The sequence below is a fragment of the Miniopterus natalensis genome, chromosome 4, assembly GCF_054644295.1.
Source record: "Miniopterus natalensis isolate mMinNat1 chromosome 4, mMinNat1.hap1, whole genome shotgun sequence".
Taxonomy (NCBI): domain Eukaryota; kingdom Metazoa; phylum Chordata; class Mammalia; order Chiroptera; family Miniopteridae; genus Miniopterus; species Miniopterus natalensis.
Window position 1 is genome coordinate 67789563 of NC_142084.1, and position 20497 is coordinate 67810059.

Below are 20497 nucleotides of genomic sequence, written 5' to 3' on the forward strand. Positions count from 1 at the left end.
AGGTGAGAGGTCATAGGTCAAGGGAGGAGCCAGAAGTGAGGCCAACCCACCTGGGAAGTAGTAGAGGAGATGGAGGGTGAGGGTGAGGCTGGGGGCGACAGGGGGCAGCAGGGGAGGTTGAGGGTCACATAGTGCTCATGGCTACACAGGATACGGGTGAAGTCCATGCGTAGGGTCAGCAGTGCCACTGGGTTGGGGGCTGACTGCAGCCGTGTGGCCACCTGCCAGGGAGGGCGTTAGAGAGTAACATTTATAGTTTTTCTGCGTGCCATACCCACCACCCACCATGTCACCCATAGGCAGGTGCGCCATTCCCATATGCCCACCCCTACCTGCTTGTAGTGGGCCCGGACCAGGCTGAACACAAAGCCACGGTCCACCAGGGACAGCAGGTCGCTGAGGAAGAAGGCCAGGCTAGCATTGAGGCGCTCAGCCAGCTCCATGTCCTGGGAACACAGGGCCTGTCAGCCCACCCTCACACAGCCCAACAAACTTCAGTCCCCACGCAGGGCCTGGCTCTCACCAAGGCCACCAGTGACCTCCAGGAGCCACATCACTGCCCTAGAGCCTTGGGTCTTAACATACCCATCTCTGCACTCTCGCCAGGCCTTCCTGGTTGTCTCCTCCCTCTGACTGTCCCCTCCCTTTCCCACACTTACATGTCCACACTACTCAGGGGCCTGTTTAGGACACTATTTTCTTTCCTCTCTCACCAGATTTAAATAACACAACATGATGGCAGAGACTGGCTACTGACTCCCTGCTAGATCCCCTCTCCCCATCACTCAGGGTATGAGTTCAGAGAGGAGTAAAGACTACATTTCCTAGCCTTCCTTGCAGCTGAGAATAACCATATGATCAAATTTTGGCCAATGGGACTCGAGGGCAAGTACCATGGCCAGTTCAATGGAAGGGGCAGGTCTTCTTGTTCCCACAGCCTTGAGCACAGCTGTGCAACTAGTGTGATGAACACCACAATGAACCGTGATGGCCAGGCTCACACAATGGAGCCCCCACAGCCCACTTATGCTCAGAAATAAACTTCGGTCACATTTAAACCACTTGTGATTATGTTTGAGCAAATTAACCTCTGCCCTAACTGATAAGCTCTCAGCAATCATTTAAAGAGCATGTACTAGCATATGGCTCAGTTTCAGTGGGGGCAGGGAGGGTGGGGACCACAATAAACCAAAGGATTCCAGATAATTCTATGTGTTTCGAAGACAAATTGAACAGGTTGCTATTTTGAGAGAAGCCCAAAGGATGAGAAAAAAGGTATTCTAAGCAGAGGAAAGAATACGGCAAAGGCCCTGGGGAAGGATGTGCCCAGCAAATGTGGGGAACAGCAAGGAGGCTGCTATAGCTGCAAGGCCCAGCTGATGCTTTTCCTTCCCTCATGCTCTCGTGAGTCACTCTGGCCTCACAAGTCAGCTTCAGTGCCTCTTAGTTCCCTGCAACCCAAAGAAACAAAATACAAAATCTGCTTGAGCTCTGAGTCCACAGTGGGGCAGCGGCTGGGTCTGCCTTGTGCACTGGGCCTGATACAGTTGGTGCTCCATGAGTGAAACCACTGTGGCCCGTCACCGATGCCCCACTAGCAGCTATGACGATGGTGCTTCTCAGGGGCATTGTTCTGCAACCTTTTCTCAGGGTGGTTTCCTCATAATTTGGGTCAGCCCCTGGGAATGTCAGCCCTTGGGGAGGCTCCAGTGGAACAAGGTCGAGGCCTTTGAGACCAGCCCAGAGGTCACAGGGAATTGCACAAGGGCTGGCTTGGGCCAGACTGGTGTTTCAAAAATCTGGAAAGTTCCCATAAAATCCAGAAGTCCCATTTCACTTTTAAAATCAGACATTCTGGCTACAGCTAATGAGCACATGCCCTCTGGTCCTTCATCCCCCCACTTTCCCAACTAAAGCTGATGATAAGGGTGTGGGCTCTGGACCTGGTAGCTTGGGTTCAAATCTCCGATTCTGCTCCTTCTCAATTGTGCGGTATCAGGTTGTTATCTCTTCACCTCAGTTTCTCCATCAGTGAAATGGAAATAATAATACAAACTTCATGGGGTTGTTGGGATGATTTAATGATGTGATTCATCTCAAGTGTTTAGATACACAGTAAGCACTTAATAAATGCTCAGTATTATTACTATCATTATTATTGCCTACCTAACTCCTGAGGGCATTGGAATTAATGATCCAGGGCCTAGACAACTGTCAAGGTCTCAGAACATTAATGTCCATTTATTGAGCACTTATTGTATACTGACGCTGTGGTAAGGGCTAAGGGATCTGTCACTTCTCTGCCTCCCCCAGCTCCCATTCATTCCTGATTTGCTCACACCATTCCAGCAATAGTCATCACTTCATTGCTCCACAAATTACCCAGGCACAGTCCTACTTTAGGGACTTTTCACTTGCTATTCCCCCTACCTGAAATGCCCTTCCTCTAGAGGTCAAATAGACATCTTCACCTCCTTCAAGTCTCTCCCTAATTGCTCTATGAGGGCAAGGATTTGGGTCTGTTTTGTTCACTGCAGTGTCTCTAGCGCCCAGCACAGGGTTGTGCACACATAGGTAGTCAAAAAATGATACTGAATGTACAGACTCACCCAGTAAATGGGATTCATGGTCTCACAGGCCTGGGCCGGATTGGTGTCCCTGACTGGCCGGTTCTATGTCCTCTCTCAAGCCCCTCCCCCACGGAGGCCCCTGCCATTTTACCTTGTGGACCCGGGTGATGACCTCCAGGCCCACAGAGCCCACCAGAGCCGCGATGTCATCGAGGAAGCGCGAGGGGAAGCGAAGTTTGCGGGGCGTGTCCAGCCGCTGGCTCAGAATCAGGTGCAGGGCCATGCTTTTCACCTGGGGGCCGGGTGAGAGCCAGGGCAAGGCTTGAGGGGCTGCAAATGGTATTTTAGCAGCAAGGGAGGTGAGGGAAATGTGGGCATAAGGGGTGGGGCTTGAGCCCCATGGTAGCTCTGAGCTGAGGACAGAGCCTGAGAGGCTGAGGGCGGGACTTAAGAAGGCCATGGGCAGAGCCTGAGTGGGTCTGAGACAATTGGGGGTGGGGGCTTGAAGGCACCTCTTGAAGAGTTTTGGTGGTGTCCCCAGTATTTCCACAGAGCTTTCCTTCTCTCTCTGTGGATATCTCCTGGGGGGGGGGGTCTCCTCACTGGGCAGGGTCCTCTCCAGACAGTCTCATAGGGAAGGTGGGGGAGGGTCTTCTATGAAGGGTTTCAGGGGGTCTCTCTCCAGGGAAAGATCCCCTTAGGTGTCTCTTATCTCTCTCCTTATGTGTGGGGGGGTCTCTTGCGGCCATTTCTCAGGAGTCTCAGGTATAATCTCAGGGGGCTTCTCTCCCCAAGGAGAGAGTCTCCCCTGGGGCCTCTCGCTCTCAGGCAGGGAAGACGTCTCACCATGAGCTGGAAGAAGAACCAGGCGTGCTGCAGGACTGCTTCGCGCACGGCACTGCCGCTGACCACCCACTGCAGAGCCAGCTCCTCGTGAAGCAGCTGGAGGCAGGGGCAGGGGTCACAGAGAGCAGAGGGGCCCGCCCCTACCCCCTCTGGAGGGCATGGAGGGGGAGGGGGAAGCTGGAGGGCTTGGGGTTAGAGGAGCAGAAGGCCATGCAGGAGAGAGGGAGCAGTAGTCAGATGTGCCCTTCCCCTGGGCTCTCCACACCCTGCTGGGCTCAGGGAATAGGAGCTCCGGACCCCTCTGGCAGGCCCAGGCCAAAACTGTGTCACCCACCCCCTGCCTCCTGCTACCTTCTTCACAGTGGGTCTCGGCTGGGTGGCTGGTGGGGCCGAGGAGGAGCTCTCGAGGTAGGAAGAGGTTCGGGTAGAGCTGCGGTCGATGGCCTACGATGGGATGGAGTGAAGAGGATGGGATGGCAAGGAGGGGTTAGTGTGGGTGCAAATGGTATGGACGGGAAAAGACCCGGCTGGCATGGAGAGAGGAAAGATGTGTCCATGTGGACAGGCAGCGGGGGTGTGGACGGAGAAGGAAAGAGTGTGACGGAGACAAGAACAACAAGGAAGGCAATAAGGGGGTGACAAGCAGGGTGAACAGAACAGGTGAGAATGTGGACCAGAGAGCCCACAGGCGGGACGTGCGAGGTGAGCAAGGACGGAGCAGGAGCCAGCAGAGGCACAGCTGAGAGACTGCGTGGGGAAGTGTAGGTGGAGATGGAAAAATCACTGTAGACAGTAAAGAAAGAGTGTGGTCAGAGGTAAGAGTGAGTGTGGACAAGGGTGGAGAGTGTGAGCGAGTGAGTTCAGGGTGGACAGATGTGGAGGAAAGACTGTAGACAGGGAGATTAAAGTGAGGATGGAAGAGGAGAGGAAGAATTACAGGACAGAGGAGGTAGATGGTGATGAGAGGCAGTGGGAGCAGCTCAGAGCCCCGGGTTCCAGGCCTGGCCCCACTCCAGCCTTCCTCGAGGCCTCACCAGGCCTCAGTGTCCCCATCTGTAAAACGGGTATGGGGCACAAGCTCCACTCTCCCCTCCTCCTTTGTTGGTCAGGAGGAGAGGTTGCTGGGAGGGAGAACAGGTCCAATGATGGAGGTGGCCCTGCCCTGGGACCTGCCCTGCCTCTGCCTTGGCAGTGGAGGGCCTCCCAGCTCCCACAATCCCAGCCACATGCCCTGGCTTCCAAGCATGCACCAGATGGGCCATCCACTATAAAGGCCAGCCTCAGTGCCACCTCCTACCTGGAATGCCCACCCTCTTGCCACCTAGTCACATCCTACGTGATCTTCAAGGCCCAGCTGACACCTCAGAAATCTGAGGGCAGTGAGTGGGGGGAGTCCTATTAAAAATGCAGGGGGGCTAGGAGAACCCATGAACCCAGATTCCCAGCAATCCTGGGAAAAGTCCGTCCTAAAGTCCCCCTGCCCATACTGCTAATAGTCCCTGTGACCACCATATCGTGCAGGTCACCTGAATGATGGACACAGAGCTGGAACAGGGCCTAGGGCCCCGTGTGCAAGGAAACCAGTCCTTGTGGCCTCCTGGCTCCATCTTACCCTTCAGGTCCCAGAAAAAATGTCATCTCTCTGGAGAAAAGCCCCCAGACGACACAGAGGGAGGCTTGTGGCCCCATCTGCTTGTTTCCTTTCAGGCATTTTCACACTGCACACTCATACACTGGTGCATTTGTTTAATTGGTGTCTATCTCCCCAACTAGCCAGCAGCTCAGGGGCGAGGCTGGGCCAAGGATCTATGTCACCAACAGCACCCCACCTGCAATGCCCTAACACTCTCCTAGGCTGGAGACTGCTGCGTTGAGCACTTTACTTCGAATCTTTACCACATCTGAAAATTCAGGGCCTGGGGTGCAGGGCGAACCCACAGTGGAGCCAGGAAACCCAAGTCTGTCTGAAAGCAAAGTCCCTCCACATACTAGGTATCTGAGAAGGGGTAGAATAAAGGGAGGTGCCCACAGGGCTCCCTTTTTGTCTGAAACAGGATGGGGGAGCCCAGAGGTTCAGCTCTGTCCCCTTGAGACCATTCAGGTTGCTATGTCAAGAGAACAGTTGAGTCTCCTGAACAGAGTGGATTAAAGGGAGAGAAATAGGCCATGCAGGGCAGTGAGGTTATAGTGGTTGGGTTTGCATATCATTTACATGCTATTTACATACCACCCATCCCTTCTGTCTTTGTCTGAGGCATGGTCCATGTGACAGCAGAAGGTTAAGATGACCCTGTGATATCTACCATACCAACTCCATAAACCCAAACAAAAGCAGAAGGGTTCTGCCGCCTCCTTTAGGCAAGCCCCTCTAGGTTAGTCAGCTGCAGCTAGGACTTAGAAGGAGCTCATGCTGAGGTGGGGTCACACACGTGCAAGGGCAGGAAGGGAGGGCACCTGTCTGGGGTCGGCCCCACAATAAGGGGGTGCCCGGCGCAGCACAGCCTTGCTGCCTCCTGGAGCATAAGCAGAATTCACCCAGGAGTGTGAGCGGTCGATACCCTGGAGATACATGGGTAAGTGGTAGAATCCATGGGCAGACAACAAAGAAACCAGCATGAAAAACCAAGTTTGTGCCCTGGCCGGTGGGGCTCAGTTGGTTGGGCATCATCCTGTGCACTGAAAGGTTGCTGGTTCAAGTCCTGGTTAGGGCACATGCCCAGGTTGCGGGCTCGATCCCCAGCAGAGGGAGTGCAGTAGGCAGCCAATTGATGTTTTTCTCTCATATAGATGTTTCTTTCTGTCTTTCTCTCTCTCTCTCTCTCTCTCTCCCCCCTCCCTTCCTCTCTCTCTAAAAATCAATAAAAAAATCTTTTAAAAAAAGTGTGAACACTGCCCATGTAGGTATCCACATGCAACCCTGGAAAACTGGTGTGCATGTATGTGCATGAGGTGCATGAGCATATGACCCTGTGTTCACATGTGCATGGGACACACACATATCTATACCCATATATACACACATAGGGTCAAACATGTATATGTACCTGTTTATATACATGTAGGGGGGACACATGGATATGCATCTGTGAACATATATACATGGGGTACACACATACATATGCTCCATGTATGTACACTCATGGGGCACACATTTGTAACCTGTGTACACATGTATATGCGCCCCCAGTACATATGTGGGGCGCACACATATACGAACCCATGTATTTACATGTATGGGGTACATATGTATATGTACCTACTGCACTATGTACACACTGCTCTTTTTACAACCAGGCCAAGCTCCAGCCACCCATCCTCAGGTCAGCCCCAGAGTGTGGAACCCAGTGTAAGCCCAAGTCATAGCTCCCAACCTATGACAGCCACAGCCTGATTCTGCTGCCCAGGGTCAAGCTGTTGTCTGTTGTTTCCTGTCCTCCATCAACACTGAGATCCTTCACCCACCCACCTGGCAACCATGGCCACTGAGGCTGAGGGTTCCAGGGACCCCCTCACCCTACCTTGCTGGCCAAGATGCGGGAGACCTCATCGTCCACAGAGCCAGGGGCCACAGCCAGGTCAGGGTTGCTGCTGCTAATGCTCTTAGAGCGAGCCAGGTAGAGGCTTGCAGGGCGGCCAGGACCACGGGCCAGCGTGGCAGGCTGCACTGTCAGCGGAGGGGCCCCTGAGCATGGAGGGAATATGGTCGGCCACCTGCATACCTGCCCTGATGGCCTGCCCCTTCCCAGTGGGCTGCCTTTGGCAAAGTCATTTTCTTTTTCTGAGCCTCCAGGTTCCTCACCTGTAAAATGGGTATGGTAATGGCTGCTGCATCTTAACAATTCTGGGGAGACTAAAAGCACTAAGAATAGTGCCTGGCACACAGTAAGTGCCCAGAAGGGGTAGTGGTTATTATTAATTATTTAGCAAATGAGAAAAAAAAATCCAGCTTTATTGAGTATTCATTGTACCAAGCATTTTGCATGGATTACTATGTCACTTACTATTGCCAGCACCCACAGAAAAACGGGGCACATTACTGACGTTTTACAAATGGGGAAACAGGCTCAGAGAGGTGAAGTCACTTGCCCAGGGTTAGAGTTTGTAGGAGGCAGAACTGGGATTCAAACCCAGGTAACCCAGCTTGAGTCTCTGCTTGCTGATTGGCTGAATCACCTACCAGCAAGTATGCAAAGACCACACCCCTGGGGGTGGAGCAAAAAGTTACACCTTTTGCAAGTTGCCCAAACCAACCAAGGTCTGTGTGGCCTCAGAACCTTTGCACATATCCCTTTGCAAATATCCCTTTGTCTAGGATATTTCCTGTCCTCCAGATTCTCCCACCAATACTCACCACCCAGGAGGCTGGGCTCAGTGCCAGGCAGTCGGAAGGCATAGTAGACATAGGCAGCCAGCAGTAGGCAGTGACCACGGGCGTCCTGGGCAGCCTCTAGGCTCCGATGGATGAGGCTGACTACATGGGCCATTGCTTCAAAAGCTCCACGACCCAAGTTCACTGCCGGGTAGAACAGAGGTCAGGTTCTAGGGCCCAGGGCCTCCTACCTTCCTGAGAGAGACTTTAGGGCCCAAGGGGTCATGTGGTCATCAAAGGGTCACAGAAGACCAGCTCTCAGCTCAGTGGGGTGGGGTCATTTTCCAGATGGGAAAACTAAGGCCAGAGGGATAATGGGCTAGGGGAGGTCACCCAGGATCAGGGGACTGAGGGGCCTTTGTCTAGATGGGGAAACTGAGATCTGAGGTCATGCCTGCTCACCAATCTGGCCACTGATGATTGGGGGCCGCACGACCAGATGTACGAGCTTGTCCAGCACATGGTGAGAGAAGGCAACGAGGAACTCGGGGCTTGCGAGGCGCAGGGCTGCCAGGCTGGCCCGCAGCTCCTGCTCCACAGTGCCCTCGCTCAGCACGCCGTCCTTGAGACGGAATGGGAAGGTGCCCTCCTCCAGAACATGCACCAGGGTGAAGAACTTGTCCAGGTATGGGTCCTGGGTGGGGGATCAGGGGTGAGTGGGGAGGGGACAGGAGCCCTGGTCCAGGAAGCCCTCAGGGGACTGAGTTGGGGGCTGAATGGGCAGAGACACTGAGGCCAGGGAGTCAACGAATTCAAAATAAAATAAGGAGAGGGATGAGACACTAGATGAAGGAAAGAAGGAGAGAGGGGGAGTAACCACAGACATAGCAGGGGACAAATGGAAGGGAGGAGAGACCATGCAAAGGGCCAAAGCCCCAGCTGGAGTAGCCACCAGCACTACTGCCATGCCTGAGTCAGCAGCTTCCTGGGAGACCCGGCCAGCTGACTGAAATCATGTCCATGGCCCACGGCCAGGCCTCTCCCCGGTCAATGGGAGCTGTTGCCCAACTCCTGGGTTCCTGTCCTAACACCTACCTGAGGGTGCACGGAGGACACAGCCATGAGCTCCACGCTGAACACGCCCTTGTGGCCATCCACCCAGCGCATGCCCGGCAGCGCCACCTGTGGGAGGGACGCACGGGTGGGCCCTGACTGGCCCTCCCCCACTGATCAGGCTGCCAGCCCGTCATTTCAGCTATTGCAACACCATAGCCTAAGCATGGTCCTGCCTGGGCACCCTGCCCCCAGCCTAGCCTAGAGATGGGGGTGGGGGCAGTTGGGAGGGAGCACTATCGGCTTCCACTGGGCAGGCTGAGAATGGAGACCCAGGGTGAACAGTAATTGAAGGGATTGAATCAGGAAATAGCAGAATCAGGGAGACTTGAGGCCCCAGGGGCATTAATGAGCAGCTTGAGGGTATGTGGGAGGGTGATAAAGCATTCATGGAGGGGGGTTGGGATAACTAGTCCTAAAGTGCTCCTGAGGGACAGTGATCAAGGAGGCAGGCAGGGCTGCTAGTGGGGGACTCTGAGTGCAGATGAAAGGGCACTAATGAGGCAGGAATAGTTGGAGACAGGGACACAAGGGGCAGTAGGAAACATAGAGGCAATAACAGGGGTGATAAGGCAGAGAGGGGCCCTGGAAACCCTAACAAGGCTCCCAGGGGTGTTGGTGGGAAGGAAGGCAGGGCATGAATGGGGGACCACGAGGACAGTGGGGAATGCTAACGGGGTTGGTGAGGCACCAGGTGTTGGTAGGAAGGTGTATAATGCCTATGAGGCAGGAGCCTGGGGAGCTATGGGGGGGCCAGAGTGGTGGGAGGTTGAGGGCCGGGGCACGTACATCGGGTGTGAGCACGGAGTAGCTGGGCGGGGGCTGGTCCACAGACACAGGTAGGCAGAAGGGGCCCGTCCTCAGGCGGCCGTGCTGCAGCAGTGGGATCCACTAGGAAGAAGCTGGGGGTAAGGGGTGGGCCGGGCAGGGGCCGGGAGGCTGCGGAGAGGGCGTGCGGGCTGACAGGGGGGCCTCACAGTAAAGCCCACGGGAGTCTCCAGGGCTGTGCCAGGCCGGGGCTGGCAGCTGACATGGTAGAAGGTGAAGAGCAGGTGGTGGTTCTCGGTCACACAGGCTGGAAGATGCAACTTGAACTCCTCATAGAACTCAGGGGACCTGGCAAGACCAGACTGGTATTCAGCTGGGGACTAGGATGCCACTGGTCTAACCCACCCCTCGATCATATGTTCCCCAGTGCTGCAGACCCCACTGTCTCTGCTCTCTGCCTCAGGTTCCCCAACTAGCACTTCCAGAAACTCAACTCCCCTCCCCTCCCCTCCCCTCCCCTCCCCTCCCCTCCCCTCCCCTCCCCTCCCCTCCCCTCTTCCTGCTCCTGTCCCCCCATCAGTGCCCCATCCCCCCACCACACCTACTTGTTGTGGTAGACCACCGGTGTAAAGGCCTCACGGGTGAATTCGCTGCAACTGGACTTGCCAAAGATGACCTGGGGGAGCAGGACCATGAGTGGCCAGCCATGGACACCTCGCCCACCTCTCCCGGGTCCAGCCACTGACCGGCAGGGCCTGGCTGGGGTCCTCGCCTGCCATATACTGCACTCGCACAGTGAGGTTGCGCACGGAGCCCTGGCGGCTGCTGAAGTTGAGGCTATGCGGGTACACATAGAGCAGGTTCCTGTGAGGACGGGAGAAGGGGAGCGTCAAAGGGACAAAAGAGGCTGGGCTACTGGAACGAAGCCGGCTTGGGACATAGGACAATGGCCACATGGCCGAGGCACTGAGGGCTAGGTGAGCAGCAATTAGGGGCACGGTCCAGAAACGTGACTGGCAGAACTGTAGACAGATGGGCACCCTCAGAGCATAGGTAGGGAAACTGGCAAAGGGTGGAAACACAGAGGTCTTTGGTGGCACTAATGAGACATGGTGAAGCAAAGAGCAGGGGGGACAAATGGATGCCCAGGAATGAGGTTGCAAGGTGGCCCAGGTGGCCAGTGATCAGGCATAAGCCCTGCCGGGGCTGACCTGCCTCTCACCCACTCAGGGGCCTGTCTACCACTTCCCCCAGGAGAAGCCACTAGTTATATGATCTGTCTCTCAGGTGGGAAAACAGACTAGAGTCAGCACAGGGGCTGGGCTGGGGTCAGAGGTCTGCCTCCCTCCCCAGGCGCAACTCTGTGCAAGCCCCAACCTCCTTCTGGGCTTCAGTTTCCCTATCTGTATAATGGGGGCATTAAGCCTCTGTAACAATACCAAAGATGACAAACAGTAATGACAATGATTGTACCAATCACTAATGGGGCACTTGCATGCCAGGCTGTTTAAGCACTCAACATGAAACAACTAATTTACTTCTCACAAGCAGCTTGTGAAGGAGGACTAATGTCACCCCCATTTCACAGGCAAGGAAAGTGAGACACTTGCCCACAGTTATCCAGAGAAAACTGGCAGTTAGCATTGATCTGGGGCATGTGTGGGTCTTAAAGTTAGGCTGTGTGGCCTTGGGAGAGTCCCCGCCACCTGCACCCACTCCCCCAGTCCTCAACCAGGCCAACAAAGTCGCCAGCATCAGAGGTTTGTGGGAAAGGTACAAGAGCAGTTACTATCATGGCAGTGGAACAGCTCGGAGCAAACCGGTGGAACTCATAAAAGCCTATTGTTATCATTATTGTTGTGCCTGTCCACAGGTGGGAAAAACAAAGCTCAAAGACTCATGGTCCCCCAGCAAGACCTGGTCCTGTCCTCTCCCAGTGCCCCCAGCCCACACCTGGCTCTGAGCCCCAGCCAGCATGATTCCAGCGTGGCCCGGCCAGACATTCGCCTGATGCAACCATCGTGCCACTGCCAGGCCCTTGCACAACACAGGCACCCGACTGGCTGGTTAACGATTGACCGGGGGTTAAAGGGGTGTTGAGGCATAAAAGGAGGCAGCAGTGGCGCCGTGACTGCACCTCCAACCACTCAGGCATACCCATGTTCCCGCTGTGTCTGCTGTGTGGCCTGCTAACAATGGCCTGGCCTGCCTCTACGGCGCCCGTGGGCAGCCTGGAGCCGGCACAGCACGAGGAGCTGACCCTGCTCTTCCATGGGGCCCTGCAGCTGGGCCAGGCCCTCAATGGTGTATACAGGGCCACAGAGACACGGCTGATGGAGGCCAGGGACAACCTAGGCCTCTACGGCCGTGCACTGGGGCTCCTGGGGCAGGAGGTCAGCCATGGCTGGGATGCAGCCCAGGAGCTACGAGCAAGCTTGTTGGAGATGCAGGTAGGCACTGCAGTTTCTTACTTAATGGGGTGGGTAAGAATCTGCAGTGGAGTTATGTCCAGGGTGACCAACTGTCTGGGTTTGCCCAGGGAGAGGGGGTTCCTGGAATACAGGACTTTCAGTGTTTAAATCAGGCACGTCTCAGGCAAAGACAAATTGGTCATCCTGCTAATGTCACTTGAACAGACAGAAGAGGATGCCCTAAAGCTGCAGGCAGAAGCCACGGCCCAGGCGCTGGGTGAGGTGGCCCAGGGACAGCAGGTGCTACGGGAGAGCATGCAACAGCTAGAAGTCCGGCTGAGGGGTGCTTGGCTGGGCCCTGCCCATCAAGAATTTGAGGCCTTAAAGGTAAGGGGCTCCCAGCCCTGGGGGAGTCAAGACCCTGATTCCCAGATAGAATTTGCTTCTAGAGCAAGTCCTAGAGATTCCCCCCACACACACACACACACAGGTTAGCCTCCCAGCTCCATGGCTTCTCCCTGTGTGACCCTTGGCAAAACCCATGTCCCTTTCCATGTCTCAGTTTCTCCATTTGCAAATAAAGGCAACAATTGATGCTTCAGAGAGGGGCCAGGGACTCAGTGCAGATAAAATACTCAGCACAGAGCCAGAAAGATGCTAGGCACTCAAACAGAGCAACTGGCCACATTTCTTGAGTGTCCAATAAGTACCCAGCACTGTTTTGTGCCCTTTAATTATATCATGCTCATAATCCCACCGAGTGAGTCCCATTTCTTTCCCATTTTCTAGATAGGGAAGTTGAGGTCTACGAGTGGCAGTGACTTACTGGGTCACACAGATGCAATGAGGAGAGGGGGCTGAGTAGGATCAGGGGATGGGAAGTGAGATGGCCCCCAGCTGAGGTTTCTGTCTTGACCCCACAGGCCCGTGCTGACAAGCAGAGCCACATTGTGTGGGCCCTCACAGGCCACGTTCAGCGACAAAGGCGGGAGATGGCGGCGCAGCAGCACCGGCTGCGACAGATCCAGGAGAGGTGAGCCTGGTGGGGGTTGGGCGTGTAGGGCAACTGAATTGGGGGTACACAGGGCAGCCAGATGCCCCCCCCTCACTCCTTGCCTTGGCTAAACCTCATCTCCCTTGCAGACTCCACACAGCAGCGCTCCCAGCCTGAGCCTACCTGGCAGAACTGAGGACCAGCCATGCACCTAGGGATGCTTCCACGCCCCATGTGGCCCCTGCACAGGGAGGAGCTGCCTGTCTGCTAGGGTCAGCCAGGCTGTCAGGCCCCGTTTCCGGCCACAGAGCAGAGACAGAAGCAGGTGGGGACGAAGGCAGAAGACATGGCCCCACTGAGGAGAGGTGAAGGAAAGACATGTGTTCCTTCATGACTACATACCATTAAAGCAAGCAGTGGCATCTCACCCTGGGTGTCTGTGTGTCTCTGGGAGAAAGGGGGCCTCACTTTGCATGATGCCGGAACACCCCCATTCAAGTGCCCAACTGGGCCTGAGGCTGTACCTGTAGCTTGTGTGGGGAGCGTAGACCTCACGGGTGGGGAACTCCAGGATCTCCTTGGTGGGCCGGCCCCTGGGGTCTGGGTAGGGCTTGACATGAAGCAGCTCCGGGGAGAGGCAAAAGTGGGGGTTCTCGGGGGCCGGGGAGATGTCAATCTTGAGCTGGGCTGGGGAGGGGGAGCCAGTTTGCACCTGCCTCTTGATGGTGCCCCACCCTCTCTGGGCTTTGGGGTCAGGGCTCTGACTCTCCCACAATGCCCTCTGGTGGCTGTCCTTCAGGTACTAAGGCCAGAAATCACCCTCACCTCCCATCTCTGGCCCCCATGCTTGATTGGCTCTGCCCTCCAGATCCATGTCCCCCCAGCCACTACATCCCCCAAGTGACCCAATGTGTCTTTTTAATTCTGTTTCTAATCTGTGGCCCCCCACTGGAATGTCCAGCCCCTGAAGTTGGGGATTTGTCTATCATGCTCACTGTTGAGTCCCCAGGGTCAGACATAGCAGGTGGTCAGTGTTTGTTGAGTGACTGTGTGAGTGACACCTCTTGTCTACGGGGTGTGCCACGCACCGGTCACAGGCCGTAGACGCCGTAGCAAGGACGTCGGGCGCCGCATGTCAGCCAGGAACTTGAAGAGATCCTCATCACTGAGCCTCTCCGCTTCCTGCATCAGACCCGCCCCCGTGAGCTGGGTCCCCTGGGGCTGTGTGGCCACAGGGGTGTCCCTTGGCACCCCTCCCCTAGCCCCCTGCCCTGTGGCTTCGACACCTGTTTAAAGAAGTTGGTGACAGTTAGTGTGGCAGGGCGGAAACTGGAGAAGCTGCAGGCGTCATCCCCACTACTCGTCCGGTCTGGGGGCCCCCGGCGGCGGCGGTCAGTCCAGGCAGGTCGGCGCTCTAGGGAGGCAGTTACCGTGAGGGATGGAGGGGGACAGAGACGGGCGAGTCAGAGAAACTCGGAGACTCAGCCTGGTAGAGACTCCGGCCGGCAGAGGGCGCCCCTCCCCGTCCCCGGTACAGCCCCGCCCCCGGCCACCAGCCCCGCCGCCTCACCACCCTCCGAGTCCGAGTCACGGTCCGGCTGCCCCGCGCTGTTCACAATGTTGGCTAAATGCACGGCTGTCCAGGCGAATGGCATGCGATAGCGGCCCAGGCGGGTGCAGAACTGCTCGGCTGCTAGGCGAAGCTTCTCCAGCTTCTCTTTGTTCTGTGGGGAGACCCTCCAACACCCAGAAGCTCAATGCCCCAGGCCTGCCGAATGCAGGATCTGCCCTGCAGGGTGGCCCATTCACAACCAGGTCCAGCCTCCACCCGCTTACCTTGGCTGTGTCCACCTCCTTCATCACCATGTAGGGCTCACAGCACTCACTGATGTCTCCCTGCTGTAATACCTTCTCCAGCTGAGGACAGGCAGGCCCAGTGAGGAGCTGCAGGAGCCTGACTTCCCCACCCTACCCCCAACCTCCTGGACCTCTCATAAGCCCCCAGACACCCCATACACTAGAGCTCTTGTTCCAACACTTCCCATGGCTTCCCCTGTCCTCAGGATTGAGTGCTAGGAGTTGACTTGCCTGGCCAGCTGCCTCCTCCCCACCTTTTGAACCCACCTCAAAGCCAAGGCTCCATATTTTCCCTACATCTACAATTCTTTGTCAGTATAAACAGACGCCACTCCAAGCATGGCTCTGAGCCATAAGACTAGACTTCAATCCTGACCACTTTGGGCTGTGGGATCCTGAGCAGGTCCCTTACATGTTCTGTGCCTCAGTTTCCCCACCTATAAAATGGAGCCATGGCAACCCCCACCTCCCAGAGATGCTGTGAGGACTAAAGGTGGGAATCCCTGTGAAGCCTGACTGACCAGTGCAGGCCTATAGGTGCTCAATTAATGTCATTAGTGTAACCTAATTGAACGTTTTGGGAAAGGAAATTTAAGCTCACTCCTAGAAAGAGAAAATCCTAAATACATGTGCCAACTAGGTTTTTCCTCCCCTAATAAACTGAAAAGCTCTCAGCTTAAAAAAATATTTTAGGCCCTGGCCAGGTAGCTCAGTTGGTTAGAGCACTGTCCTGGCACACCAAGGTTGTGGCTTGATCCCCAGTCAGGGAACATATAAGAGTTGATTGGTGAATGCATTAATAGGTAAAACAACAAATTGATGTTTCTTTCTCTCATCCTCTCTAAAATCAATATATATATGGTCTGTCCCCCTATGTCAGGATGCCATTTCTCTATAAGCTGCCCACTCATGGCTCAGCTGTCACCTCTCCATGGAAGCCCTCAGTGATTTCTGTTGACGTGGGCTGGGTCAGGAGCCTCCTCCAGGCTTGCCCACTGCCTGTGCTTCCCCCACAAGAGACCTGATCCTTCTTGGGACATGTCTGTGTTCTTCCATGAGAGCAGGGACTACGCTTATGACATTCACCATTACCCCCCCTTGCCCAGTCCCAGTGGGCACCTTGATGACCAGGAAGATATCAGGCGAGGGATAGGTCACGGAGAAGATGGCAGAGCGGGCTAGGGTGGAGATTGCCGGGTGAGTGCCATGGGCCCGCAGCAATCCCTTCATGGAGTCTGAATTCAGGTCAAAGTAGAAGTTTTCCGAGATCTGGGAGCACAAAAGGAAGCTGAGCCACCACCTCCAGGAAGTCCACAGCCTTGCAACAAGGAGGGGAATGAAGGAGGAAGGGGAAGAAAGGGGCTCCTACCTTCTTTTTCTCCCGCACATCATACAGGGCCAAGATGCCAAAGATGGGCTCAATCTCGATTTCGAACCTGTGGGTGAATGGGACGATCTGGCAGAGGCTGTCCCTGATACTCCCACCATCCACACCCTCTACTCCCTCTTGAGGCCCAACTCAACCTTGGCACAGCATGAGGGCATCTAATTCCCACTGAGCTACACAGAACTACCATTTACAGGTTTGCAGAAAAGGCCTGTCCCATTTGGCAAAAGAGGAAGCTGAGGCACTGAGTTTTCCCCCTCCTCTGTCAGTAACACACAGAGCCCCTCCCACCAAAATCAAGGCCCTTGTTCAACTGGCACAGAAGCGGCTTTTGGCACAATACCCCTCCCCCCAGCTTAAAATTCTCCACTCTTGGGTCTTCCTGTGTCCCCTCTCTGTGGTGTCCTCTGTCACCTGTGCCACCCTGGGCCGAGTCTCATATTCGCTTGCCTGAATGGCCACTGTAACCACCTGCATGTCTTACGCTGCCTTGCTGGCTCCCACTCACCACCTGCCTTCTTTTTTTAAAAAAATGTATCTTTATTGATTTCAGAGAGAGGAAAGGAGAGGAAGAGAGAGAGAGAGAAACATCAGTGATGAGTCATTGATTGGCTGCCTCCTGCATGACCCCGACTGGGGATCGAGCCTGCAACCCAGGCATGTGCCCTGACCGGGAATCGAACCCAGATCCCCTGGATCCCAGGTCGACGCTCAACCACTGAGCCACGCCCCACCTGCCTTCTAAGGAAGCATCTTAAAACTTAAATTTTATTTTATTTTTTATTTTTTTAAATATATCTTTATTGATTTCAGAGAGAGGAAAGGAGAGGGAGAAAGAGAGAGATAGAAACATCAATGATGAGAGAGTCATTGATCGAGCCCACAACCTGGGCATGTGCCCTGACTGGGAATCGAACCCGGATCGCCTGGATCCCAGGCCGACGCTCAACTGCTGAGCCACACCCAGCCAGGCTTAAAACTTAAATTTTAAAGCTTCCCACTGCACTGAACACAAATTCCTGCACGGCTCGGCCCCACCCCACCTCTTGGTCTCATTTTTCCCTTTTCAGATGTCTCCCTGCCTTTGTGTGTACTGTGTCCCAGTGTGGTCATCCTACTATTAAACACCCTGCACACAGTAGGCACTCAATGAGTGTTGAATGACTGGATGAGCCCACAGAGCCAGTTCCCACCCCTTGTGCTTGGGGCAGGCCGCCCACTCGGGCCTTAAGCCAGACCAGGCCTCCCTTTCCTGCCCCCGTCCAAGCAGGAACTCAGGGTGGGAAGGGGCAGGGCCAGGCTCAGGTCCAAGGCCACATCCTGTTCAGCTCAGTTCCCAAGCATTTTTGGCTGCTCCCTAGGGGGCTGATGTGGAGGGGGCCTCAAATCCCAGAGTCACCAGTACCCCCCTCCACCTGGGTCCCAGCAACAGAGTGGGAGCATGGGGAATCTGGCCTCACAAGTTGTGTGATTTTAGGCAAAGTGACTTTGTCACTCTGTGCCTCAGTTTCCCAGCTTGTGCCCACTTCCCAAGGTTGTAGTGAAGATTAGAATTAATATATGTGAAGCGCAGAGAACAGAGCCTGGCACACAGCACTTAAGGATTGGTGGCTTTGAATAACAAAAAAGGAAGTCTTATTTCCCGCCTAAAAACCCAAGGCCTCATGAGTCTTATAGCTGCACATTAATGGTCCTGCTCTTGCAGTGAGCACCAAGTCCCATTTTGCAAAATAGATAGATTATAGTATGACACTATAATCTATCTGGTCCCCTTGCATGTCTGAAGGGGGGTAGGTAAGCACACTCACTTAAGTGACAGACACTTGACCAGGATTCTCTGTCCAAAGTGTTCGCAGGGCGGCTCCGGGTGGCTGCAGCGTTCCACGGCCTCGTCCTGCCAAGAACCGGGGGGCAGCTGGGACATCCTCCAAGAAGAGCTTGGAATGTACAGCCTGAGACCAGCTCTACCCCCAGCTTGACTAAACCTAAAGTCCACTGCCTCTGAACCTTTGCACATGCTGTTCCCCTTCCTATAATGCCTTTCTTCTCCCCTTCTCCTTACTGGCCAACACCTGCTCATGGTTTAAGTTGCAGCTTACCTGGCACTTCCTCCAGGAAGCCTTTCCTGACTACAGAAGCCTGGGCAGGCACCTCCTCCAAGTGCTCACAATGCTCTGTTGCAATGGGCCATGTGGCTGGGACATTGAGGGCCACATGAAGGACAATTATCAGCACATCATTATGGTATTACTCTGTTTGGGTTGTAATTTCCTGGTAGTAGGGTCTCTCTTCCACTAGACTGCGAACTTGGGGGCAGGGACTGGGTCTATCTTGTTCATGGCTTTATTCCCAGTGCCTGTCATATAACAGTCACCCAAACATGTCAGCTGAATAGAGGTATAGAGTAGGTACCTACTAAAAGTTGGATAAACAGATATATACAGAAAGCATTCGATTAATGCTGACTGGACACATATAGATATATATACCAGATACCCAATAAGCACTGATTCAATAAATATAGGTAGATACAGTAAGGACCCAATAAATGGTTGAATGAAAATACTAGGTACCCAATAAAAGTGGACTGGATAAATATAAGGGTATATAGTAGATGTCTAATAAAAGCCATTGAATGAAAATAAAGTATGTAGCCTGGCCGGGCGTGGCTCAGCAGCTGAGCATTGACCTAGGATCCAGGAGATCGGGGTTCAATTCCCTGTCGGGGCACATGCCCAGGTTGTAGGCTCGATCCCCAGTCAGGGCATGCAGGAGGTAGCCAATCAATGACAACTCTCTTATCATTGATGTTTCTATCTCTCTCTCCCCCTCTCCCTTCCTCTCTCTGAAATCAATAAAGATATATTTAAAAAAATTTTTTTAAATGAAAAAATAAATAAAAGTACACATTGAGTGTCCAATAAGCACTGGTTAGATAAATACAGGCATATACTAGACACTAAATAAATTCTGTTTGATTAAAGAGAGGTCTATAGAGAAGGTATACAATAAGTATTGGTTGACTAAATATGGGGGGTACATATTAGGCATCCAATATAAGCCACTAAATAAAAATAAAGGGTATACAGTAAGCACCCAGTACATGTGGGTGGGATAAGATATAGAGATACATGTCAGTTGGACGGGTATTGGCCTCGGGGCCTATGTGGGCCTGCAGGCTCCCACCTCATCAGGTGCTGGGTAGAGGGTGAGCAGGGTGCGGGGCCGGTGCTGCCTCCGCAGGGCCTCATTGCGTCGGTCCACGTCCTCGGGGGCCACCCGCTCCAGCAGCGAGGGCAGCAGTGAGTCAGCTGCCAAGTTCCTTAGGTCAAAGATGCCAGAGGCACCACTGCTTCGAGGCGTGTCCTCTGGGGAGCCTGAGGAGTGCCGGAGGTCATCCTGCCAGTAGAGAATGGACAAGCACTTAGTCATCACTACAAGGGTGACCTAGGGGCTTTGCTGACCCTCTTTCTAGAAACTTATTTGGCGAGCCTCCCTCCTTTACCATTGTTGGGAAGACTACTCCTATCCCCATGTTCTGAGCTTCACAGGACCCTCATCTGGCCAATCAGAACACGACATCTACCAGTCCCAGAGATGGGCTCCAAGGTAAGGACATACCTGGGCTGGGCCAATGAAAGCCTTCTCTGGGACTTTGCTCCCTGTTGCCAAGGGAGGGAGAGTTCCTTTGGGGGACTGTCACTGGCCCAGGATCCTGCATGACCTCCCAGACAGAACTATGGTCAGAGCCAGACTGCCCTGGTTCAAATCCCAGCTCAGCTCTGTGACCCCAGGTCTGGACCATAACTGTAAGGGCCTCATTTCCCCAGCTACATCTATAAGTAGTAACAATGAAAACAATAACAATAATTCTTGGTATAATTATTATTTGGTATAAAATAGCTGTTCAATAAATGTCGGTCGACAAAATATAGGCTAGAGATGCTGTGGGACAGTAAAGGCCCTCTAATCATCTTGCTGTGCCTCAATTTTTTAATCTGTAAAATGGGTGTAATGGTTGCCCTGCCTCACAGGATGCAAAACAAAGACAAGTATTAAATATTTACTATACACTAAGCGCTTAATAAATGTTTATAATTATTACCCTTCACTTTCCGCTCATGGGGTCAATATATTTCCTTTTAAATTCAAGGTTATTTGGGTCATTTGCCATCACATGTGACTGAGAGCTGGGGCTGGAGCTCACATATACACCCCTTCAGTGACCCCCACCCGGGGCTC

The 20497-nt window shown here is 54.0% G+C and overlaps 2 protein-coding genes across 4 annotated transcripts in view; one reads left to right on the top strand and one right to left on the bottom strand.

Annotated features, from left to right (window-relative positions):
• The window catches only part of DOCK6 (dedicator of cytokinesis 6), a 41672-nt gene that overhangs the window by 13337 nt on the left and 7838 nt on the right, over positions 1-20497 (bottom strand). Inside the window, exons 6-28 of one of the 3 annotated variants that reach the window (XM_087816738.1) lie at positions 19442-19654; positions 18064-18149; positions 16238-16304; positions 15988-16137; positions 14848-14928; positions 14582-14735; positions 14298-14425; positions 14100-14193; positions 13536-13698; positions 10353-10470; positions 10212-10282; positions 9816-9954; positions 9628-9729; positions 8821-8907; positions 8188-8419; positions 7768-7929; positions 6935-7098; positions 5871-5975; positions 3768-3860; positions 3417-3512; positions 2722-2862; positions 333-446; positions 51-221 (exon numbers count right to left, since the gene is read on the bottom strand). In XM_087816738.1, the coding sequence (XP_087672864.1) occupies positions 51-221; positions 333-446; positions 2722-2862; positions 3417-3512; positions 3768-3860; positions 5871-5975; positions 6935-7098; positions 7768-7929; positions 8188-8419; positions 8821-8907; positions 9628-9729; positions 9816-9954; positions 10212-10282; positions 10353-10470; positions 13536-13698; positions 14100-14193; positions 14298-14425; positions 14582-14735; positions 14848-14928; positions 15988-16137; positions 16238-16304; positions 18064-18149; positions 19442-19654 (2931 nt within the window). The remainder of the gene's footprint in view (positions 1-50; positions 222-332; positions 447-2721; positions 2863-3416; positions 3513-3767; positions 3861-5870; positions 5976-6934; positions 7099-7767; positions 7930-8187; positions 8420-8820; positions 8908-9627; positions 9730-9815; positions 9955-10211; positions 10283-10352; positions 10471-13535; positions 13699-14099; positions 14194-14297; positions 14426-14581; positions 14736-14847; positions 14929-15987; positions 16138-16237; positions 16305-18063; positions 18150-19441; positions 19655-20497) is intronic. The other 2 variants (XM_087816740.1, XM_087816739.1) reach the window with 2 other exon arrangements.
• Positions 11630-13380, top strand: ANGPTL8 (angiopoietin like 8). Its single transcript, XM_016207880.2, is given in 5 exon segments — positions 11630-12056; positions 12243-12404; positions 12941-13050; positions 13172-13241; positions 13243-13380. Coding segments are annotated over 5 exon segments (771 nt in total). The 5' UTR covers positions 11630-11765.